The sequence below is a fragment of the Rhinolophus sinicus genome, linkage group LG09 (assembly GCF_036562045.2).
Source record: "Rhinolophus sinicus isolate RSC01 linkage group LG09, ASM3656204v1, whole genome shotgun sequence".
Lineage (NCBI taxonomy): Eukaryota > Metazoa > Chordata > Mammalia > Chiroptera > Rhinolophidae > Rhinolophus > Rhinolophus sinicus.
The window spans coordinates 25292716-25315046 of record NC_133758.1 but is presented as its reverse complement, the minus strand read 5'-3'; the positions used below and the strand labels follow the sequence as shown (position 1 = coordinate 25315046).

The following is a 22331-nucleotide window of genomic DNA, read 5'->3' as shown; positions in this document are numbered from 1 at the left end:
ATTTGGAAGTACCTTTGTGGAAGCTGATCTAATATGTATTGTTGAATTTTTTTCCTAAGACTTCTAATTTGAGAAGAATCTTTCATACCCATAATGTTTAAAATAATACATGCTTTGATATTAAAAAGCTTAGTTGACTTTTTAATGCATATATATTACTTTTAGTCGAAATTTAGGAGTGTGGTTGAAATCTTCTGTACCCTTGCCTGATATTTTTTCCTGCTTGATCTATTAAAGAATCAGAGAAAATTTCCCCCTGTGGAGTGGTACAATTATCAACTTCTTGTATTTCTCTCGGTGTTTGCTTTAACTATTTTGAAGCTATTTTAGTAGGTGCATTCAAGTATACATTGAATCTTTTATCACTGTTCAATAAACCTCTTTATATCTAATTATGTTTTTGCCTTAAAGTCTTTTTCGTCTTTATTAGCATTCACTGGTATACTCTTCAGTTCTTTCAATATTTCTGTGGCTTTATATTTTAGATTTCTCTGTTAAGAACATCATCTAACTGATTTTGTTTGTTAATCCAGATTAACACTCCTGTCTTTTATTTAACTGGAACTTTTACCACATTTGTTTTTACTGTGATTAGAGGTGTATTTGGAATTTGTTCGCCATCTTATATGGTACTTTCTGGTGTTTTTTTTTAACATATTTTTTTCTTGCCTGTTTTTGGCTGCATCCTCTCCTTATCTTCCATTTCTACGTCCAGCTTAGAGGTTATATTTTCTATATTGATTCTTGTGCTGGTTATCCTAGCTATTTTAACATCTATCTCTAACTTTAAGTCTGGCATAATCAGTATCACCTTTGTCCAAAACAGTACACTTGTTTACTTGTATGTAATTTTTATCTAGTGATTTAGTTCTATCTCATTTAACCCCCAGATTAGCTAATATTTTTATTGTATACAATCAGTAACTGTGTAGAGGTTCTTACCTGTATCCTTATTCACTATTTTTTCTTATATCTCTGACCTTCAATATGAGATTCTTTTTGCTTAAAGAAGATTCTTCTCATTGTTTAAAATTTTTAAAATATTGCTCATCCACATTGATTTTCATCCAAATTGAGTTTAAAATTGTACTGTATGTGTTTCCTGTTTCACAAAAGTTTTTCAATTTAATTCTCCCCTATTTAAACTCTGTAAATAATATTTTTAATGAAAAAAAGCAGTGTCAGATGAAACACATTTTCGATTTAAATTGTATGTTACTATAGAAAAGTATAGTGTCCTTCTCATAGTCAAAGATAAACTTTAGACTTAGATTCTACCTTTTCAACTAGTGGAGTCAGCATTATATTATGGCTTTCTGATTAAGGAGTTTTCCTTATTGGGTTTTTAAATGTTACACATTTAAACTCTAGTGCTAAAGTTTTAGCTCTAAAATTGGAAATACGACTTCTTGCCACCTCTGAAAGTAATGACATATCTGCTTTGTGATAACAAGCTCTTATTACTCTAGCTTACTTTCTTAAGTACTCATACTGCATTGAAACTGCTAATCAATTGATCTCTACCCCTTTCTTTGTTCATCAGCCCCCTTTAATATTTGCTTTTCTTTGAATATAGCTTTTATCCCATAGCTCATCATTTTAATCATTCTTTTATTGGTACCTTCAGTTTCTCTGGCAAAACCTTAACTCTTGATAAGCATAATTAATTGCTTAATTTCTCTGTGCCTAAGAAAAGAACATAGCTAAGCTGTTGCTATCACTATAAATTCATGACCACAAACGTCAGGCTGGCACACTGCACTGTCTGCCATCTTACGTTTCTCTAGTTGGGTTGCTCTCCCTGCTCTGCAATGACTGTTTCGTAGCTTTTCTACTCTGTTCTTTATGCCCTGTCTCCCAATCTCCAGATGACAATTCTGCTCAGACTTAATGGAAACCATTAGGTAATAATGGTCCCAATTTCCCATCACAGGTTAACAGACATGAACCCTTTCCCATCTTTTGCTTCTGTTTTCTTACACAGAAGAAATATAACTGCCTTCAAAGATAGGCTCTCTTCTTTTCCTGGTGGATATATACAAATGTGTGTTAGTACCTCCTGTCTTAAAAATTCAGAAATGAGGAAACAGAAACTCTTTCTTGACACCACATTCCGCGGAACAGCAACTTGTTTTCTGACTTCTCTTCATGATCAAGCTTCTCAGAGGAGTTGTTTGTACCTACTGACTCTCTCCTTCCTTTCTTTCGAGTCTTTAACGCTCATCATTCTGGCCTTTACTTCCCATCATTATATTAAAACTTACTTTGCTAAAGTAGTAAATGACTTTAATGTTTATGATTGTGCATAGTTTTCAGTTCCTCTCAGCAATATTCAGCAAAGTAAATCACTCCCTTGAATACCAAACTCTCTTCACGGTTTAGATGATATCGTACATCCCTTGTTTTCCTCTTCACTCCTTGCTGTTCTTTCTGTTTCCTTTGTCAGCACTTTTTCTCCACTGCTTGACATCTTAATGTTCCTCAGGGTCCTCTTCCAGTCTCAATTTATACTCTCGCCCTAGGCTGTACTGGTAAACTCAAATTTATATTTCTAGTGCATTTCTCTCACCTGAGTTTTAGATTCATATACTCAAATGATCAACCTACTGGATCTCCCTTGTATATCCGACATGTATTTCAAACTTAGTATTTTAAAATACAGCTCTCTGCCCACACGCTAGCCCATTCCTCACTTGCAGTTTTCATCTGTATGCTATAACAAATCAACCCAATCCATAAATTTGGGAGTTACTGTATTTCTTTCCTACTTCCTCTTCATCAGCAATTCCTATTAATTATACTTGCAAAATATTTTTAAAAATCTGTCCACATCTCTCTATCACCACTCTCACGGTTAACTCCTCTGGACTACTGTAATAGTGTCCTAACTGATATCAGGTCCGTACCTCTCAGAGCAACTGAAGTCCTTTTCATAAAGTGTAGATCAGGTCATCTCACTCTCCTCCTTAAGATCTTATGTTGAGTATCCATTGCTTTGGAAATCAAATCTGTACTCAGTAGTGTGACCTTAAAGGTCTTGAACAACCTGGACGTTGCCTACCTTTTAGGCCCCCTTTAGTCTAGTGTTCACTCTAATTTAGCCACATTGGGCCTTTTAAAAATTCCTTGAACAGTCAAGTTCAGGGCCTTTGTACATAGTGTCATTTTCGTCTTGCCTAAATATCACGTCCTGATTGCTGCCTCTGTTGACGTTCCTGTCTAAATTATTTCTAGGACTGTTTCTTTAATATTTCTCTACTACACTAAATATTAAGCTTCCAGTAGGACAAGGAAGTCTGTGAACCATGGCAGCCTTAGCCTCTCACATTATGAAATAAATACTGAGTTAGAATAAATACTGGATGGAGGGAGGCAGGGATAGATCCATGCATGAAATCTTATGTCTGATCTCTGACATAAGATGTGTAGATAAAAACTGATAGGCAAATGTATACTCTCTTATTTTCTCTTTGTTAATAGCAGAAGGTAATATATATACATTTGCTTTCATTCTTTCAGCAAGATCTCTGCACCTTCTTGATATCAAGAGCCTGCAAAAACTCAACACTGGCTAATTATTTATACTGGTATGTGAATATAATTTTATGTTTATTTTCTTGTCACTCTTTAGTGCTGTTTTTTTTCCCATACTGTATACATAAAGTGAGTTTAAAATAAGGTATGAACAATCATCAAAGGACTAAATGCAGTATTTATGAGGTGTGATCAAAGAATATGGTGAATGTTTAAATAAACAAAAATTATTACAGTAAAAGACACATTGCCATTAATCCCCCTCAAAATATTCCCCCTCGCTTCAAACACACTTATGCCATCGTTTTTGCCACTTCCTGAAGCAGTTCTGGAAGTCCTCTTTCATCAGTGTCTTTAGTTGCACTGTCCTGACTACCTCGATGTCCTGAATCAATTCTAAATGTTTACCTTTCATGGTCATTTTGACTTTGGGGAATAGCCAGATGTCACACGGTACCAGGTCCAGTGAATAAAGTGGATGAGGACACACCATAATGTTTTTGTTTGACAGAAATTGCTCTACCAGAAGTGATGTGTGACACGGAGCCTCTCCGTTGTGATCAATAAATATGGTGAATGCTGTTGCCTAGAGCCACCCAATGGAAAGGCAGGGATCTTCAATGCGGAAAGTGGCACATCGAACCTTAGTAAAGTTTCAACTTGTTCAGTGCAGTCAATCGGGTGTGAGCTATGGTTGAGAGAAGGTGTGTTTTAAAGTGTGCTGTAAATCATCTTCCACCATGACAACACTGTTGTGTCACACATCGCTTCTGGTATACTATAGTTTCTGTCAAATAAAAACATTGCAAAGTATCGTTACCCATCTTATTCACTGGATCTGGCACCGTACGACTTCTGGCTCTTCCCCAAAGTCAAAATGCCATGACAGTGCAACTAAAGACACTGACGAAAGAGGACTTTCAGAGCTGCTTTACAAAGTGGCAAGAACGATGAGATCAGTGTATTTGAAGCGAGGGGGAATTTTGAGGGGGATTAATGGTAATATGTCTTTTATTGTAATAATTTTTTTTACTTAAACATTTACTATATTTTTTTGATCATACCTCGTACATCTAATTCTATTCCTTTACAACTGCTCATGGAAATGCTTAGCGCCATATTTTCTCTTCCTTTCACTGACTTTCCAATATTTAAGATAAAATTAGGTAAGGTAATTTTTTTTTCAGTTTGATATCTGTTTGCTTTTTATGCTATTTAAGTAGTGTATGATACTTCATAGTCCTTCAGAGTGTTTTCACATTATTTACCAAAACATTAGAATTATACAAAACTCAAAGATTTCAATTTGAAGTTACTTAATTTATAGATGAGGAAACTGAGGCAGAGGCATGATGTAATTGAACTTGAAAGAACCTGAATTAGGATTAGATCATTCATCTAGGACTTTGCCATTTACAGAGTATTTTCATTGACCTTTTCTTATTTGTCCCTGTGAAGTTACATACGGTAAGTATAAATACCTCTATTTTACATGAGAACAGTTTTTCTGATTCAAAGGAAAGGGAGAAACTAAGGCACAGAAAGGTTAATTGACTTCTTGAGACACAATTAATATGAAGCATGGTTTGCTTTATCTGTCCCAAGTTTTAAAGTGTAAGGGACAAGAAGCTTAAGCCACTTAAGCTTATTTTGAGAAATATTTTGTTTCAATAATAATAATAAAAAAAAAGCACTAGGATTAAACACCAGACAAGAGTGCCTTATCCAGTTTTACAGAGCAAACAAAGGGAAGAGGCAGCTGGGTAAGCCCTACCTGAAGCCTTTTGTACATATGAGAGAATACCTAAAACTTGATATCCTTGATATTTTTTAAGTGTGGAAATGATCTCTGATCTAACCTTACAGCTCAGTTTACTGTGTTTATTTAAACAGTACAAATTAATAGGCATCCATTCTGAAAGCTCATAAGTTTTGAAAAATAATGAGGCACTTTGCTTTCCATGGCAAAATAAAACACTGTCTTGTTTTAGACTGAGTTTAGAAAAACTGTCTTAGTAGGTCAAATCAAGCCTTAACTTTACTCTCCCATTCTCCAAACCTAATGATATCGTGCACACTGCACCCTGAAGCCAAGAAACAGGTAACTAAATTAAAGGGCTCTTTACAAACACACTTGTCTATTATTTACATGAACAATAAATCATTATTTAGTTTCAGTCTTTATGGTTCTCTTTACGAAAAAGAAAACCACTATCGGTAATCTTGACTAAATCTGTCATTTTTGTACCCTCTGTGATTTTTCCTGGCTTTAGTAGTGGGGAGAAAAATAGTTCCTTGCTTTCACTTTAGCAGTTTAATGTAATATTCATAAAACATTTTTTCTCATAGTAAATTTCAGTGTGTCCTTGAAAATATACCCACAGAATGTTTTGGCTAGTTATTAATCACTATTTTTATTTTTAAAAGTTTACTTAGAAATTCTCACATTGCCAAATCACTACTATTTCCTTTGAATGTAACCTCTTGCATCCTAATGTTCTCTATATTCCAACCTGAATTCTTAAGTGGATGTCTGTTCACTGGTGTTACAGAAAAATATTTCCTCATGAAATTCTAAGTAAATATTAAAAGGAAATTAAAAAATGTGTGGAGCATGTTGCCAAGTTTTTGAATAAGTACTGGTAAGCTTCTTAGTTATTTTTAAATTAAGATTGTATATATTTTAAGTCATTTGCTAAGAATTTTGTTATAGGTATTGTTATTTCCTTAAAATATTCATGGAAAGTTTTCTCTAGCTCAGAATTTATAATCTGCACTGGTTACTATTATAAGAGCTGTGTGTGCACCTACAAATTATGCATTCTTTGGATTACATTGTAGACCAGATTTCATTGTAAAACCTGAAATTAGTGGTGATAGTATCTTTGATCTCTTCTTTCTAATAGGACGAGTTTTCAAGCCATTCTGAAAGCTGCTGAACAGTAGGAAACCTATTAGATGAGCAGTTTTGAACAAGGCAACCATTTCTGTTCAGAAAGAACCTTTCTCCACAGATAATAAACAAAGTGCAGCACCAGCTCACAGTCTTATAAACATTCCATCAAACTTAGATTTGATTTATGTTTTCCTACTGTATCTCTGAATCACTGATGCAGTGGCATGTGCTATGCCTATTCATTCTCTGAACAGCAATTGTTTTTCCCATATTTAAAGTTCGCTCCTGTTACATATTCAGAAATACTCATGGGGAAAAAAAGCAGGTGATGTGGACTTCTGACTTTGATAGACATCGCATTAATGATTGTAGGTGAAAATATGGGAAGTCATTTCAAACAGTTGGTTTAAAATGATCATTCTTTTCCTTTGATCACGGACAGAATAGTATAAAAATATTAATCAAATGTGACAATTTAAGTGCCTCTCACCCTAAGCTTTACTTTATTATAACAAATGTATTAAAATACAAATTTTAATTGATTATGCTATTACCTTTTGAACATTTTGAATTTCCTTTTTCATTTCTTCCCTTTCCAGTCATTTAAATGGGATTCCTGCTATGGCTGAATCCTTAGGGGACTATTGTTGTGCAAACAATCCTTTTAAAATGAACAGTGTCAACCTTTAAGCCGCAGAGGGGAGTTATAGTCTCCAATCTATAAAGTGTTAGGTATCAGGATCTATAAATCCATTCCGTATTTTATTTTTATAGCTATACCAGTATGTTGAAATTGAAAGTAAACTTTGGATGCTTTGACATGTTTTCTATAACTGTTAAGTCCTTTCAAAGTAATAAAGGTTATTTGCCCCACAAAACAAAATTACCAGGAAACAGGTATGGTAGTCCACTGATGTCATCTTAAAATGGTTACTGGGACACTTTTGTCTGCTTTTCTAACTTGAAGATGACAGGTTTAAAGGGCATACCGTAGAGTGATTTGTAGAATCTAGCATACTGCTGTGTAGAGAATTCAGAAATGATTCAAATCTAGGTCTTCTAGTCTTGATCTTAATTTGCCTTCATAGTTTGCAAATGGTGCTGTTATTTTTATTTTAGATTTTTTAACACGTTGCGTACGGCGGGGTTTAAATCCCTCGTGAAGATTCTCGTGATCCGTACGCAACGTGTTAATCTTTTATTGTAATTTTTTTTAATTTAAATATTGTTATTTTAGATATTTTATCTTTGCAGCAGAACTTTGGCTTGAATGATTTTGAAAGGTATTTGAGACTTGATCTTTATCATGAGTATCAACATATACCCTCAATCACAGGCAATCACTGTGGCCATTGTGTTTATTTGGTGACCAAGGAGAGCAAAACAGAACAATGGAGACTGTACAATGTGTCATCTTTATTGCTCATTTAGAAATTACTTTGCTACATAAACACAGAAAAATACAATAAATATACTAAGATCATGCAGTCAAGGACTTTAAAGGGTAAAAGTATACGGATTGGGTTTGAATAGTTGAAAGTTTTACAGTTTAGAATCACTGTTCGACATTCTTAGGTAGTATCCTGAAGTGACCAAACATCTTGGAATACCATGAATAGGAAATATGAGTTCATCTTAACTGTTGTTAGCTTATTCATGTAGTATAGAGCTGTCCAATAAAACATTCTGCAGTGATGGAATTAATCTGCAGTGATGCATATATAGCTACTGAGCATTCAAAATATGGATCGAATGACTGAGAAACTGAATTTTGAATTTTATTTAATTTTAATTAATTTTATTTTAGTCATATATGCCCTGTGTCTCGAAGAGGCTTTCTTGATTCAAGATTCAAGAATGCCTTCTTGAATTTTTGGTTTACAACACTTGTTGGGAACATGATATGGTGTTATGGTTCAGTTCTTCATACCACTTGACAGAATATTCTAGGTTATACAACTCGGGACTTCCAGAACACCTGTTATCATAATGGTAAAGCATAACACTGGGAAGTTGGGAGGGGAAGGCTCTTATTTTTATCAAACTTTAAAACATTTCTATATATAAGACTATATATTGTGTATGTTGGGCTACTGAAAGTATTTAAGATATGGCATCTAGCATCAGTTTCTTTATATCCTCTGAAGGGAGCTACGAGGTGTGATCAAAAGATACGGTGAATGTTTAAATAAAAAATAATTGCTGCCAGACATGCCCGAGCTCCATCTGCCCAGGCTCAATTTGGCTCCCAGGACCACCTCCTCTCAGCCCTTCTGGGGCTGTGGTGCTTCTGTGGATAGGGGAAGGAAGAATGGGGGAATGACAACAGCAACGTTACAAGAGGTTCTCGGCCTCTACCACTGAATTTTCAGGCTTGCGAGGAAATGGCAGGTGGCATCAGGGCAGATGGAAGACATCATTAAAGAAGAACAGTATATAGTAAATTAAGCCAGAACTCTGTTCCAGAAAAACAAAAATATCTCACAGATACAGACCTGATTAAGCAGTGTTAGATGAATGCACAGCCAGGATTGAAATTGGACTGCATTGCTTGATTCCTTACCCAAGATTCATCTGCCTCCAATGGTCCTCACCTCATTACGAGGTCGGGAACTTCAATGCCAGGAAAAACTGAGTAAACTTTCCAAACCAGTATATCTCAAGTCTCACGATGAGGTTTCCTAACGCAGAAGAAAATTTATTTCTCAGAATGACCCAAATAGGTCTTCAGTGTAAACCAGATAACAAAACCCTTCTGATTAGGGGCATAAATTCAAATATCTTCTTAAACGCCCCCCCAAATATTGGTACTCACCGTATGATGTGTGCTCAGTTTGCCAGGTCTTGATGCTTCAGTAGACGACACTAATCGTAGAAGTCATGGACCTTCCATCCTCCCTGAAGCATCATCTGGAAATAAGACATAGGCCTGTGGGAGGAAGACTGAAAAATGACAAAGCTTTTCATGGGAATGCCATCACTAGACATGCCAGCTGATACAAAGAAATTACCCAGTGGCTGGAAGTTCTCAAACGATATAGCGCCCTCAGAATATTTTGAGATTGTTTTTTCAAGTTACACATTTGCTTAAAAATGGGCTTTTTTATATGCATTGTGCTCTGTTGACTCTTTCAACTTCCAGATAAATTCCCCTTATAAAAGTAAAAAAAATTATTACAGTAAAAGACACATTGCCATTAACCTCCTTCAAAATACTCACCCTAGCTTTTAACACATTTATCCCATCATTCTTGCCACTTTCTGAAGCAGTTCTGGAAGTCCTCTTTCGTGAGTGTCTTTACTTCATCCTCCATCATAACAATCCATGTCATACATCGCTTCTGGTACAGTAATTTCTGTTAAATAAAAATATTATGGTGTGTCTTCGTCTACCGTATTCACCAGATCTGGCACCATGCGACTTCTGGTTTTTCCCCAAAGTCAAAATGACCATGAAAAGTAAACGTTTGAATGGATTCAGGACATTGAGGCAACCATGACTGCGCAACTAAAGACAGTCACAAAAGAGGACTTCCAGAACTGCTTCAGAAAGTGGCAAGAATGATGGGATAAGTGTGTTTGAACTTAGGGGGAGTATTTTGATGGTAATGTGTCTTTTACTGTAATACATTTTTTAAAATTTAAACAGTTGCTGTATTTTTTAATCACACCTTGTATGTTGTACACTTGAAACTATACTTAAAAAAAAAACAAAAAACAAAAAAAAACCCACACACAAAAAAAACAGAAACATTGGATTAGGAGACATCTAAGATCTAATTCAACCAGAGGGAAAGGGGAGAGAAGGGAGGCAGAAGAGGATAAAGGAGGTCAAATATATCATGACGGAAGGAGACTTGACTTTGGGTGGTGAGCACACAATATGATATACAGATGATTATTATAGAATGGTACACTTTGAAACCTATATAACTTTATTAACCACTGTTACCCCAGTAAATTTAATAAAATTTATTTTTAAAAAGATCTAATCCAGATTACTGCTTATATGATTTTGTAGTTGTATATGTAGTTTAGGTTTAAGAAAATATTTAAAATTTCATTTGACTCTAAGACCACAGTTTTATGATAGAAAAGATTGAAGATTATACATGGGTTTTTGAGAAATGGGAAAATTTGATGGAAAAGGAAGAATCAACTTAAATTTTTATTCGTCTTTCAGAAGGATATTAATGAGGGGAATAGCTTCAGATTGGTTTTCAGAGTCCCTTACATAATACCAAAAGTATTACATAGGTTGTGAAATATTCTTGTCTAATGTCACTTGGCAGATATGTGAGCCTTGGTGGTTTCTGAAGATGTTGATGCTCTATGTACTCATAAAGTATTAGGAGAAAATGCTTGATTTGACACCAAAATTTTAGAAAATCTAGGATATTGTGCAAATTAAGGCATTTTTATTAATTTTCCTTTTATAGATGGTAGTATACGTTCCTTGACTTTCCACTTTTAAATGAGTGATGATAAATTATGTCTCATTACTCCCATTTAATTATTTGGCACCTGTGAATTAATCTGGTTTAACGGAAAGGCATAATAAGTATTTGCAGAATGAATCTCAGTTTCATTCAAATCATCTGAATGACAACATATTTTTAAGGTATGTGATAGTGGAATGTGAAGATCAAGATACTCAACAGAGAGATCCAAAGACCCATGAGATGTACTTGAACGTAATGAGACGGTTCAGCCAAGCATTGTTGAAGGTAACCATTTGATGTGGGGTTGGCAAACACAGTGCATGGACCCGATCTGGCCTCTTGCCTTGAGCTATGTTGTTTGGCTCATGTCCTGTGAGCTAAGAATGGTTTTTATATTTTCAAATGATTGAAAAAAATTAAAAGAAGAATAATATTTGGTGATACAGGAAAATTATGTGATATTCAAATTGCAGTGTTCATAAATAAAATTTTATTGGAACATAATGAGTAGTCACGCTCGTTTGTTTTCATATCATTTTTGGCCACTTTTGCACCATGATAGCAGTTGAACAGTTGAAATGGAAAGTGTATGGCCTAACATATTTATCCTTGGCCCTTTAGAGAAAGTTTGTTGATCCCTGATTGAATGAAATAAACCTATGCAGGGAAGAAAAATCCCCAAAGCTCTGCTTTTTCATTTCCATCACTGTTTTCTGTTTTTCTTTTCAAGACTAGGGACATTCTCAGAAATATGGCAGTGGTCATATTGTAGATAATGGTCATACTTTCCATATAATTGATATATATTTTTTGCTTTTTACATAAAGCAATTTCCCCCTGGTGTTTGTGTGATTTTTAAAGCAGTGTCACCATTCAGCCAGTAGAGGGTGCACAGGCAATGAAAAGAAAACTCACAGCCTTAATTTGATTTACAGAAATACTTTACTTGGTAGCATCTTTCATCTTCTGTTTCATACTTGTAATAGTTTAAATCACCTCTTATGAACTCTTTGCGATGAAACTTTTATATAGTTCTTGGTGCTCAGGATCTATATCAAACTGATTAGCAAATAAGCAGTTGGTCCTCTTTTCTAATCTCAGTTCCTCTGAGCTTAAATTTTCCCATCTTTGAAATGAGATGATAATATTTGCCCAGCTGCCGTTATCAGTGTAAATGAAAGATTAAAATGAGAAAATGTATTTTATAATTTAGGAGCTGGGACTCACTACATAAGACTATAACATTTAGTTTTATGACTTATGTTTTACTAAGCAAGCATGTAATATGTGGCTATTTGAGTATGTTCCATTTTTAGTAGATTTTTAGTCCCTTGGAGATAATATTGTTTCTGCCATATGCCCAGCACATTTCTGAAGACATCATAGATGTCCAGATATTTATTGAATGAATGAGTGAATGAATGCATTTTGGGTAAATGAATTCTATCTTGTTACATGGTTGTATGTGGGGAAAAAACACAAAAATGTTATTTTCGATAGACTAATGTTCATGGAAGACGCAGATAATTTTCAACTGTGGAAGAGTTGGTGGGGTTTAACTAAAAGAGCAGGTTTGTCATTATCTCCGAATCAAGATAATCTTTTTCAATTACACTTTGTATTGAAGTTTGCAGTTACTAGAAGAGTAAATAAAGATCACCCATGCTATTAAAGAAGACCTGATCATGATGCTGCACAGAACTAATTCTCCTTTCTGTGGAATCCCTGCAGGGTGATAAGTCTGTCAGAGTTATGCGTTCTTTGCTGGCTGCACAGCAGACGTTTGTAGATCGGCTGGTGCACCTCATGAAGGCAGTGCAGCGTGAAAGCGGGAATCGTAAGAAAAAGGTAAACCTATGGGCTTTGCTTTCTGTTGATGACATGTTTTGGCATCGTAAAATACTGAGCTTTGGTACTTTCTTTTTGGGTTGATATATTTTACGAAATTCTTACCATGTCATTATAGTAATACGAAAACTTGAAAGTACTGATTATGTGTGAGATCATGTTTTATGAGTTTTCATGTATTGATTTAATCCTCACAACAACCCTGTACGTTAGGTACTATTATTATCCCAGTTGTGAGGAAAAGTAGGGTTAGAGAGGTTAAGTAATTTTTTCCAGTGTCTTCAGCTCATAAATGTTGGTGTTGGGATTGGTACCTAGCCGTTTTGAGTCCATATTTTTACCTACAGTATTTTTTTGGCTCTTATTTTAGAATCTAGCATCCTAGAATATAATTCATTTGACATGGAAAGGACCTCTAGAGATCATTTAGGTTAGAATTCATCCGTGAAAATGAAGGTTTAGAGTGACTTCCCTAAGGTTGCAGAACTAGTGTTCTGGCTTTGTATCTGTTCTTATGGCTATTACATTGATCTTGCTCTCAACAATGAGGCTTCTTGATGAGAATAGATGGGTATCTGTTCTTCATATGTCCCTTTACCTAATCAATAGCCTAAATGATATGAAGGACTCACTTGGTATCTTTTCTCTTTACCTCGTCCCATAATAGGCAGATCTTTCTTTGTGACCTTTGTTAAAAATCACAATACATGCTACTGTAGCTGTCTGGGCTTGTGAGAGGAAAGTGGAGAGCGGAGAATGAAAAATTGAGTCAGGGATTCAAAGGCAGGGGACCAGGTCTAAAGAGAATTGCTAGCAGATATATATACGTGCAATAATGTTCACAAGGTTAGGAAGGAGAAAATAGGCTGAGGAAAAACACGTTTTTATTGAGTTGGCATTTTCTTTGTTGTTGAGAAGAATCATAAACCGTGGTTAAAGAACTAAATCCCTACTGTGTTCCCCTGGAGCCTCTAGCCCCAGAAGTGCCTGTGTGAGAAGCCTTGTGATTCCAAATGCCCACCAGCAGAGGGAGTCTGTTACTTTAACTCACTTTGGGGCATACATTTAAGGCATGGTTTGTTTTTATGTAATATGCTCTTCTATTTACCACGCAAGAGCCACTGCCTACCCCTCAGTTTTATCTGTTCTGGAGAATGACTACTTATTTCAGACATCACCCCTCCAAAATAAATTTTGTTTTGCCATAGAGCCTATATTTCAACTTAGACTGTCTCACATATAGTCTCAACATTGGCTAAAAATCTTTTTAGACATTTTTTGTGTTGAGGTAAAAGACAAACAATTTTATTTACACAGAAACAAGCTTTAGCACCATGGAGGAATGCCAAGATGACTCTGTACTACCACTATTTGTGTTACTACTACTAATAATGACATGACTGCTGCTAATAATTTAAAATCATATTAGCACTTTTTCACCCCTTGTAATGAAGTTGGGAGAGACATATGGTGAGTACAACAGGGTTAGATATGTGGAAAGGTAGTCTGTGAGTTAGGTATCAAATGGGTAAAATAAATGGTAATATTGTTGCTACCTTCTTTCTGTCTCAACTTATAGTGTAGGAAAAACTCTTCTTAGAAGAGGTCTCTGAGTAGATGTTTGAAGGTGTAACAAAAAGGTGTTTTCCACTGATGTTTTTAAAAAACTAAAGCTTTTATTTTGCAAGTTTAGTAGTCTTTTTCACTTTGTGATTCTTTAGGTGATACTATTCATTTGTTCTGTAAAAATTTATTGCATGCCTACTCTGTACACATACCAAGCACTTTTCTAGGTTCTGGGGATATAACGATGAATATAGAAATTCCTATCTTTATGGAGCTTACATTCCTGTTGGAGGAGAAAGTAAACAAAATGAATAAGTAAAATACATAGTATGTTGGGTATAATTTAGGCTATGGAGAAAAATAAAGCAGACAAGGGGAATCGGAGAAGCTGGGTTCCAGTAGTAAGGCAGTGTTTCACTTCTCAACAGAATGGTCAGGAAGGCCTTACTGAGAAGATGGCATTGGAACAAAGGCCTGAAGCAGGTGATGGAGTAAACCTTGTGAATATCTAGAGGAGACTATTCCAGCCAGAGGGACACCAAGGATAAAGGCCCTGGTGTGGGAACATGTGTGACATGTCAGTGACACAGGAAGAAGCCCAGTGTTTTTGGAGCAAAGGGAGTAGGTGAGAGAGTAGTAGGAGATGAGGGCAGAGAGGATAGGGAAACAGGCGGAGTGGGTCTTTGTCAGCCATCAGGAGGTGTGGACTTACGCACTAAGTAAGAGTGGAGGCCGTGGCAGGTTTTGAACAGAAGACTGACATGAGCTGACTTTTATTTTAGCAGCAGCACTCTCATTGTTTTTGATAAGCGACTGTAAGAGGCAAAGGTTGAAGAACAGGAGAGTCAGGAGGTGATGCAAGTCATCAAGATGAGACGTGATGGTGCCGTGGACCCCAGGGCTTACAGCAGTGGACGTGGTGGGAAGTGGCTGCACTTCTCGCCCTTCTCTTACTGTCTGCTTTCTGGTTATTTTATAGTTTATTAGCACATCAACTAAAAATCGGTTATGATAACTTGAAATTCAGAGTAGTTGACATTGCTTCATGCTAGTATATCCAATAGTACATTTGGGTAGATTTACTGAGTTTTGTAAGGAATGTGTAGAAATACATACCAGTTTTTCAGTTGACTTGAACTTTCCATGATGTAGAAGGAGGATTGGGGTGTTACTGAAGGGAAAGAACTCAATTTTATGTCTTGGGGTCCTTGAAACATTATTTTCCTGAACTCCCATCTCACTGATTTCCGAGTTCTCTCCTGTGATGCATATGTGTTTCAGTGGGATCACGGTTGAAGTGCTTTACGCTTCTGGGATTAACAAGTCAAGGTTTCCCCCTTAAAGAATAAACTCAGCTGTTTAAAGCCTGCATGACTCACAACTTTCAAAGGAAACGGATTGTTCTTGAAATTGAATGGAAGGCTTCGGTCTAAACACTACAGATGCTAAGCTGTTTCACTGTGACTTGAGTTTCTCGGTTTCTTAAATCTTGGTTCAATGCAGGAGTCATGTGAGCTGAAGACAATAAATGATGCTACCTTAGGAAAAGTTTGATCAGAGTCAATGAACAGTAAAAGGTAGCATTCAAGTTCCTCCAAGTGAATTGAGTTTACTTTTTCAACCCAAAACATGCACTCGCTCAGTATAATGGAATTCTCATTTAGTATTTTGGTCATGGAAAATTAAGCTTCAAATGAAATTATGGTTTCTTCACAAAGCCTTTGAAAACAGAAATTTAATCTTTAAATCTAGGTCTGGTATACTCCTGGTTGTCAGCCACAGCAAGAGAAATGTAGTCCCTAATCTTATGAAAGTCCAGCTTTTTCATAGTCGGAAAATTATTCCTTTTCATGCATGCTGCTGCTCTTGTCAGCTGGGTTATAAGTGCTTATCTCACATAAACACTATCTCCGTTATGTTACATTGCATATATTTTTGTTGTGCTTTGCAGGTATTTTAAAGTTAATAGAATCAGTCTTTATGTCTTTACCATGTTTTATAAACTACTTTTCCATTTTAACCTAATTAATCCTTTCTGATTTGTTCTCCTAGAATGAGAGACTACAGGCGTTGCTTGGAGACAATGAAAAGATGAACTTGTCAGATGTGGAACTTATCCCATTGCCTTTAGAACCCCAGGTGAAAATTAGAGGAATAATCCCAGAAACAGCTACATTATTCAAGGTAATTGTGATGGACCTTTAATATATATGATTGGAACCTAATTCTTTAAAACTAGAACAGAGCCACTACCTTTGAAAATGATTACGTTGCAGGTAATATCTGTAATTGTATCTGATTTAATAACTGCTAGACAAAAAAGATACCTTTTATTTATCAGTGTGTTTTTATTTAAGATCTTGTATTACCAGTAAGCATTTAAGTATGAAATGTGTAAAATATTTTTATTTCACTGGGTTGTTTTTTAATCTTTAATTCTTTGAACTACTTATAAATCAGAGCCACACCATGTAAGCTTCTTTTTTAAAAAGTTAAATTGAAAGTTTTATATTATGTATTCAGCTCATAAGTTTGCATGTTTAGGATGAGTCCCAGTTAACTTTTTAACATTTGTCAATCTGATATCTGTTCCTGTAACTTGATTTTTATTTTTAAGTAGTACAGTAATTCTTTTTAGTCATTGATAGCATGCCAGGCTTTGTATAGGCTGGCCACCACTTGGATAATAAAAAACAGCTGATGGCAGCTGCCTTCTCTAATTGGGTCAAAAGACTGAGCATTATGACCTATGAAGCATCACTAACTGCCTGGCATCATAATGAACGGTCTCGGTGAGACAGTGTTTTAGTTTTTGGTTTTGTGATTCTAGCAGTTGAAGGGCATAATTTGCATTGTGAAATTACTTTGTATCAGATAAGGAAAGGATCATCAAACAACAAGTTAGTTTTATAAAACGGGGTGTCATTATAGTAAGAACTACGTAGTTCAGATTTTTTAAAGGGTGTGTTTAAAAGCAAAGTATGTGGGCATTCTTGAAAATTCTGAGTTGAAGTTTAGGATTAATAGCTTTGGGGCATTTGCTACATAACTCTCGCTTAGTAATTCTAAATCATTTTTGTGTCATGAATGCCTTCGAGAGTCCAATGAAAGTGATGGATTACATACTTTTGAAAGTTACCCATATGCTTGCACATACCCTGGATTTTCTTCACACAGTTGCAGGGGAATCCATGAATTCTTATTCCTTTATGAACTCCTTAGAGCTGAAAAGATTATGGACCCAGTATTTGGTGGTTTTGGCCCTTAGCATAAGAGCCAGAGCTAGATCTTCATGGGGAGTGAACCCCTTAAAGCGGTGGAAGTAGTTACCTTGTGGTTGTCATCTACTAGCTTTAGATTTCAGATGAAACCTAAAGTTCAGAACCAGATCTGAATCTGAAAAGGGAAATCACGCCCAAGTTCCTCTTGCTTGTCGTTTAGCTTCAGGAAGATCACTTCCAGTTATTCTTCTTGAGCTTTTGTGAACTAGGGTACAAGGTCATTCATAAAATATATTTTTGCCTGGGGTGATAAAAGGGTACTCGAAATTTAAGATAATTTGAAGTTCAGAGTTTCCATCCACTAGAGGTTATAAGTTCTAAAAATATAAAGCATTTTTGATGCCTTTTCCCCCAATATTTTATAGGAAAATTTTTAAGCACACAACGAATTTGAAAGAATATAGTAAATAACTGTATGCCTACCACTTTGATTCTGTTATTAACATTTTATTATCTGTGCTTTATCACATAGTTTTTCATCCCTCTTTGTGATATGTTTTGTCCTGTTATTTCTCATGGCTGAAAGTAAATTAGGGTTATTATCATTTATTTTCCTTACTTGTCAGACTCATTTCTTTTATTTGGATTATTATAACTTTCTCCAAATTTCCATCTTGTATACTTTCTTCTCAGTGATTAAAACCAATAGGGCATATATCTCAGAACAGTTTTCTGAGCTTTTATCTCCAAAGTAGCGGTCCTTCAAGGGGCTACTCGATGTGAGATTTTGTTTCAAAGAGAATTAATTATGTTATTTGATTTAAACATATACCTAAACTAAGTCAGAGATTTTATCTACTTAAGGGAAAGATTCTGGGGAAAGCCTACAGTTATTCCAGAATAAAAGATAAAGGTATTTGAGATTTCCTTTCATTTTATAAAGAATAATTTGAGTCTGCTAGCTGTACAGGTAGTCACATACCTGCCATTAGAAACCAGGGCTCTTGACTTTTTATCTGGTGCATTATATGCCACACTGTTCTACCTCCTTCACTCCAGTATGTCACTAATAATACAAGCACCGATGGCAAACACATTATCTGGCATGGTGCCAGACTCCTGACCTTCTCCAGTTTCAGATTGCCTTAATGACTCTGCAGAGCATGTGTTGCCTTTATTTGACAGGTGAGGAAACTTACCAAAGAATGTCCGCAAGACTGTCTAGCTCCTGTCTGGCAGGGCCTGGACTCCTATCCATAACTGACTCCAGACCTTGTGATTTTTACACCATGTGGTCTTCTGACTATTACTAGCTAGCTCACCATTTTCTCCAAGGGACCCTAACGCATCTTGTTTCTTGAAGTCGTGTTTACCTGTTTACCTTGCATGTCAGCATTTTCTTTTGTGTATAGTAAATTGTTATGCATGAACTTACACCTAAACTTGAAAACAATATTTTTGTTTCCAGAGTGCCCTTATGCCTGCACAGTTATTCTTTAAGACAGAAGATGGAGGCAAATATCCAGTTATATTTAAGCATGGGGATGATTTACGCCAAGATCAACTTATTCTTCAAATCATTTCCCTCATGGACAAGGTGAACATAACCTTATGTTGGTAGGGAACATTACTTCATTTTAGAAAGCTACGGCTTAGTGCATATGCTGTGTATGGACACGGGGTATTTTTGTAACATTCAGGTACAGAGCTCAGCAGTGTCCACTTGACCTTGAACAAATTTGGTTATTTGTGTACGCTGCAGAGTGGCCCTTCTGATGAGTACAAAATGAAACTGCATATGGTCTTTTTTATAAAAACTTTTTTCCTAATTAAATTCTCTCAGTGTTAGATTTAGTAAATTCCTTTCTCTTAGTCAACTAGATCTTCTTTTTAAAATCCCATCCCTGTCCCTGACTTTTAAAGAAACATATTTGCCCTCATTTCCTTTTTTCTGAGTTCTAAAGTACTTCAGGAACAGAAAAAAAAACTGCATACATCACTAGAAGGAAATCCATTGTTCATTGCAAGCTACTGACAGTGATTTAGAATAAGACAAAAAGTTTAGCATACCATCAAGTAAGTGCTTAATACATTTGATGATGAAAGTTAAATTAACTAAATAATTTAGTTAAACCTTAATATTGGTTCACCTCCTAAATCTCTTATATTAAACTGCTTATAATACTCACCTGAAAAACTGTTTCATAACAGTCTTTACATTTGATTAACATATTTTATCTTTTGATCACAAGCTGCTACGGAAAGAAAATCTGGATTTGAAGTTAACACCTTATAAAGTATTAGCCACTAGTACAAAACATGGTAAGTTTATTTTACATTGTGATTGTTTATTTTACTGTCCAATGAGTATGCTTTTCCTATTTTAATTGAAAGTTACTAAGAATATTCGAGATTGAACTCATTTGTAGCACTGAAGACCAGTTGAGCCTGCCTGCCTACCTCTCCCTCTCTTCCTTTTTGAAACCATTAAACACAATTTTGGGGAGAAAAATTAAAACTTTTATGATGTATTTCTTTGCATTCAAAACTGGTTATAATTCATAGTACTTTCTTACTGTGTCTCAAATCATCATTTCAGAAATACTACGACCAGAATGGCTTTGTACTGTGCAATGCTTATAAAAGCCACTCATTAATTTTTTTTAATATAGATCTATAGCATCCAAATCTTTTTGAGATTGAATAACCTCTGGAAGTTCTGTGGAAGATTCCCTAGGAATGCTAGCCTGGTGCCTGTTGTAAATTCCGTAGTTTTGTTTCTCTTAGAGTTTCTTATCCTTAGATACCTTGGAGAAACAAAAGTACCATATTTTGCCATGTATAATGCTCACTTTTTTGCCCAGATTTGTGAGGGAAGAATAAGGATGCACATTATACATGGGTAGTACTAATTCCTTATATATGTAAATGTTTTTAATTATTTTATTTATGATTATGAGTTAAAAATGTAACTCTAGAAATCAATAATGATATTACCGTATTTCTCTGAAAATAAAACCTAGCCGGACAATCAGCTCTAATGTGTCTTTTGGAGCAAAAATTAATTTAAGACCTGGTTTTATTTTACTATAAGACTGGGTATAATAATATAATGTAATGTAATATAATATAATATAATACCAGGTCTTATATAATATAAGACCCGGTCACGTTAGACCCGGTCTTATATTAATTTTTGCTTCAAAAGACGCATTAGAGCTGATTGTCTGGCTAGCTCTTATTTTTGGGGAAATAGGGTATCCGTATGCAAAAATACCATGGATTACGATAATCGGTTTTGTTGAATTTACGATGAACTTTGACGAGGAGCTCTTGGCCTCCTATGATGCATTAATATAGTAAATTTGTTACCGGTATGTAAACTTTCTTGTACCTTGTATGTGTTCTTGTGTTTCGTATTTGTTTGTTACATAAAATTTCTTGTACCATAATATGTTAAAAAATAAGTTCTGAAATTCCTTTATAATAAAAAAAACAAGTACCTAAACGTAAACAAGTAAAACTTTGAAATAAAAAATTAAAATGAATTTTTTCCCCCTGAAAATTTGGGCCAAAAACGTGGGTGTGCATTGTACACAGGATCACATTATACATGGCAAAATACGGTATCTCTTTTAGCTTTCCTGCCCTTCTCACTGCCACTCCCAAATCTTTTTGATGGATTAATTCCTCTTCTCATTTTCCTCTCAGAATGATCTTGTTAAAAGTACAAATATGCTCTTTAACTGTCCTGCATAAATTGGTTTAATAGCTTTTATTTGCTCTTGGGACAAAGACGAAAAAGGCTTAGCTTAATTTACAAATTCTGGCATGGCGTGACACTCCTCCTGCTCCTGTCCGAAGCCTCCCTTTTGCCACTGTCCCCCTTGCTTCCTAGGCTTTAGCCACACTGGCCAGTTTCCATTTTCTCGCATGCACTGTGCTCTTTTCAGCCTAAGGCCTTCACACAGACTGTGTGCATTATCTTTATCATTCATTTCTCCACAGCTTTACCTGTTAACTTTTATTATCCTTCAAAACATGGCTCAAATTGTCACATGCCCTCTGATCTCTAGTGTAATTTAGGTCTCCCTACACTATTCCCATTCATAGTCGTTACCCCAATAAAACTTGCAAACTTGTACGGTCTATGAAGGCCAGGTGAAGGCTCTGTTTCTTACCTAGGTTAGTTCTTGCTACATAGTAGAAAAACAATACAAATCTTAAGTGAATTAATGAAGACTGTTCCCTATTTATGATATAAGAATGAATGAGACATTTCACATTCAAGAGGAATATCCAGTCTCCTAATTTGCATGCAAATAATTGTGATATAAGGCTCACCAAACCCAGATCACAATTGTTTATGATCCTGAAATAGGTTTCTTCATTCAACTTTGATTTTTTTTTCATAGATTTGTTGTTTTACACTCCTGTTGTTGTTTCCAGATGATCAGACTTAGGTTTTCTCCTTTGTGTTCTCCTGAATTCTATATCCGTCCCTTTCTTTTTGGTCATTTAAAAGGATTTATACTTTCTTCTCATATCATTTCTAGGAAATGGCAGAAGATGGAGTATAAAACATAAAAGCTAATGAGCATAATACAGTTTTAGGGTTACGCAATTGATATTACATAATTTTGGATTTCTTAAAGTGATTTTAAATTTGGAATGGAATGTTTTTAATTGATATGTTAAAAACAAAACAAAACTACAGCATACAGGAAGAAGAAATTTTTATGCCAGATTTAAGACGCTTGGTCTATTACTTTGTGTTCCTTACGTACAATAATAGAAATTGGCCTAGAGAAACATACAGATTAG

General features: G+C 35.3%; 1 protein-coding gene and 1 pseudogene across 1 annotated transcript in view; both read left to right on the top strand.

Moving 5' to 3' along the window:
• Positions 1 to 22331, top strand: part of PIK3C3 (phosphatidylinositol 3-kinase catalytic subunit type 3) — a 129595-nt gene that overhangs the window by 60400 nt on the left and 46864 nt on the right. The window contains exons 13-18 of the mRNA XM_019751746.2: positions 3520 to 3587; positions 11052 to 11157; positions 12604 to 12720; positions 16339 to 16470; positions 18976 to 19104; positions 19760 to 19829. Of these exons, the coding sequence (XP_019607305.1) occupies positions 3520 to 3587; positions 11052 to 11157; positions 12604 to 12720; positions 16339 to 16470; positions 18976 to 19104; positions 19760 to 19829 (622 nt within the window). The remainder of the gene's footprint in view (positions 1 to 3519; positions 3588 to 11051; positions 11158 to 12603; positions 12721 to 16338; positions 16471 to 18975; positions 19105 to 19759; positions 19830 to 22331) is intronic.
• On the top strand, positions 7422 to 9638 carry LOC141573065 (LYR motif-containing protein 1 pseudogene; annotated as a pseudogene).